The sequence below is a fragment of the Olea europaea genome, chromosome 16 (assembly GCF_002742605.1).
Source record: "Olea europaea var. sylvestris chromosome 16, O_europaea_v1, whole genome shotgun sequence".
NCBI classification, from domain to species: Eukaryota; Viridiplantae; Streptophyta; class Magnoliopsida; order Lamiales; family Oleaceae; genus Olea; species Olea europaea.
This window is the reverse complement of record NC_036252.1, coordinates 1798856-1799879: the sequence shown is the minus strand read 5'-3', so window position 1 is coordinate 1799879 and position 1024 is coordinate 1798856. Positions and strand designations below refer to the sequence as shown.

Sequence of the window (1024 nt, the reverse complement as noted above, 5' to 3'; positions counted from 1 at the left end):
TTATTATTATTATTATTATTATTATTATTATTATTATTATTATTATAACCTGATTTTGTATAAATAAACCTAAACTTGATTTTTGAATTGGAAATGTTAAGTGCGTAATTTCCACTATTCAGATTGCGAGAAATGGGCTTCACTTTGAATTTGTAAATAGTATATTTCTGGACTTACACCCAAATAATTGATGATAGAAATAATTAACATCCATACAATTCCTCACTTCCATTTCAAGACTTAATATAGGACAGATCAAGAACAAGGAAAATTGGTATATATCTAGCTAATTTCAGTTGTGTTCATCCTTCATCATGAACATTTTTTTTGTCAAGCCACAGGCAAGAGCTTGATTAGGAATTTTCTTGACCTGTTGGACCCCTTCAGCAAAAACTACCCCCATGCCCATATGCAAATGGGGTTCTATATGACAATGAAATGCCCATGCCCCAGGATTATCTGCCACAAATCTCAGTGCTGTCCATCCATATGGAAAAACCACTGCTGTATTCCTTAATGGTGGATTCTTCAAGTTGAATTTCTCCTCATCTTTTTCAGTAAACTTCCCTTCTCCATGTCCCAAAACCCAAAAATCATGTCCATGCAAATGCCAAGGATGTATATCACTATTATTAGGCTTCAACATGTTGGCATTCTGCAGTATAACATCCACAGTAGTGTTGAAATTCAGCATGTAAACTCCACTTCCATACATCGAATTGTTATTCGGGGCAGGATTCATAATATCGTAGTCATGCCCAAAATGATCTGGCGGGATATTTCCATCAAATGCTTTGCTTATATTGTATCGGATCGAGCCTAAGTACGGTGTTGATGGAAGGACTAATGAAATGTTATTGATTGCCCACTTTGTGTATCCATCAATGAGATTTTGTGTGCTCAGTAGAATAATTCTTCTGTCATGTTTAGCTGGTGGCTTAGGGGAACCCTCAAGGGCAAGAATCTTGTTAGAAAATGCCCTGCTGTACTCATAATCATCCCACCGGGGGGCTACTGGTGGCGG

At 36.9% G+C, this 1024-nt stretch overlaps 1 protein-coding gene across 1 annotated transcript in view; it reads right to left on the bottom strand.

The window, feature by feature from the left end:
* Nucleotides 1-123: 123 nt before the first annotated feature.
* LOC111412906 (L-ascorbate oxidase-like) overlaps nucleotides 124-1024 on the bottom strand; it is a 4080-nt gene continuing 3179 nt past the window's right edge. The window contains exon 4 of the mRNA XM_023043773.1: nucleotides 124-1022. Within this exon, the coding sequence (XP_022899541.1) occupies nucleotides 293-1022 (730 nt within the window). The 3' untranslated portion in view covers nucleotides 124-292. The remainder of the gene's footprint in view (nucleotides 1023-1024) is intronic.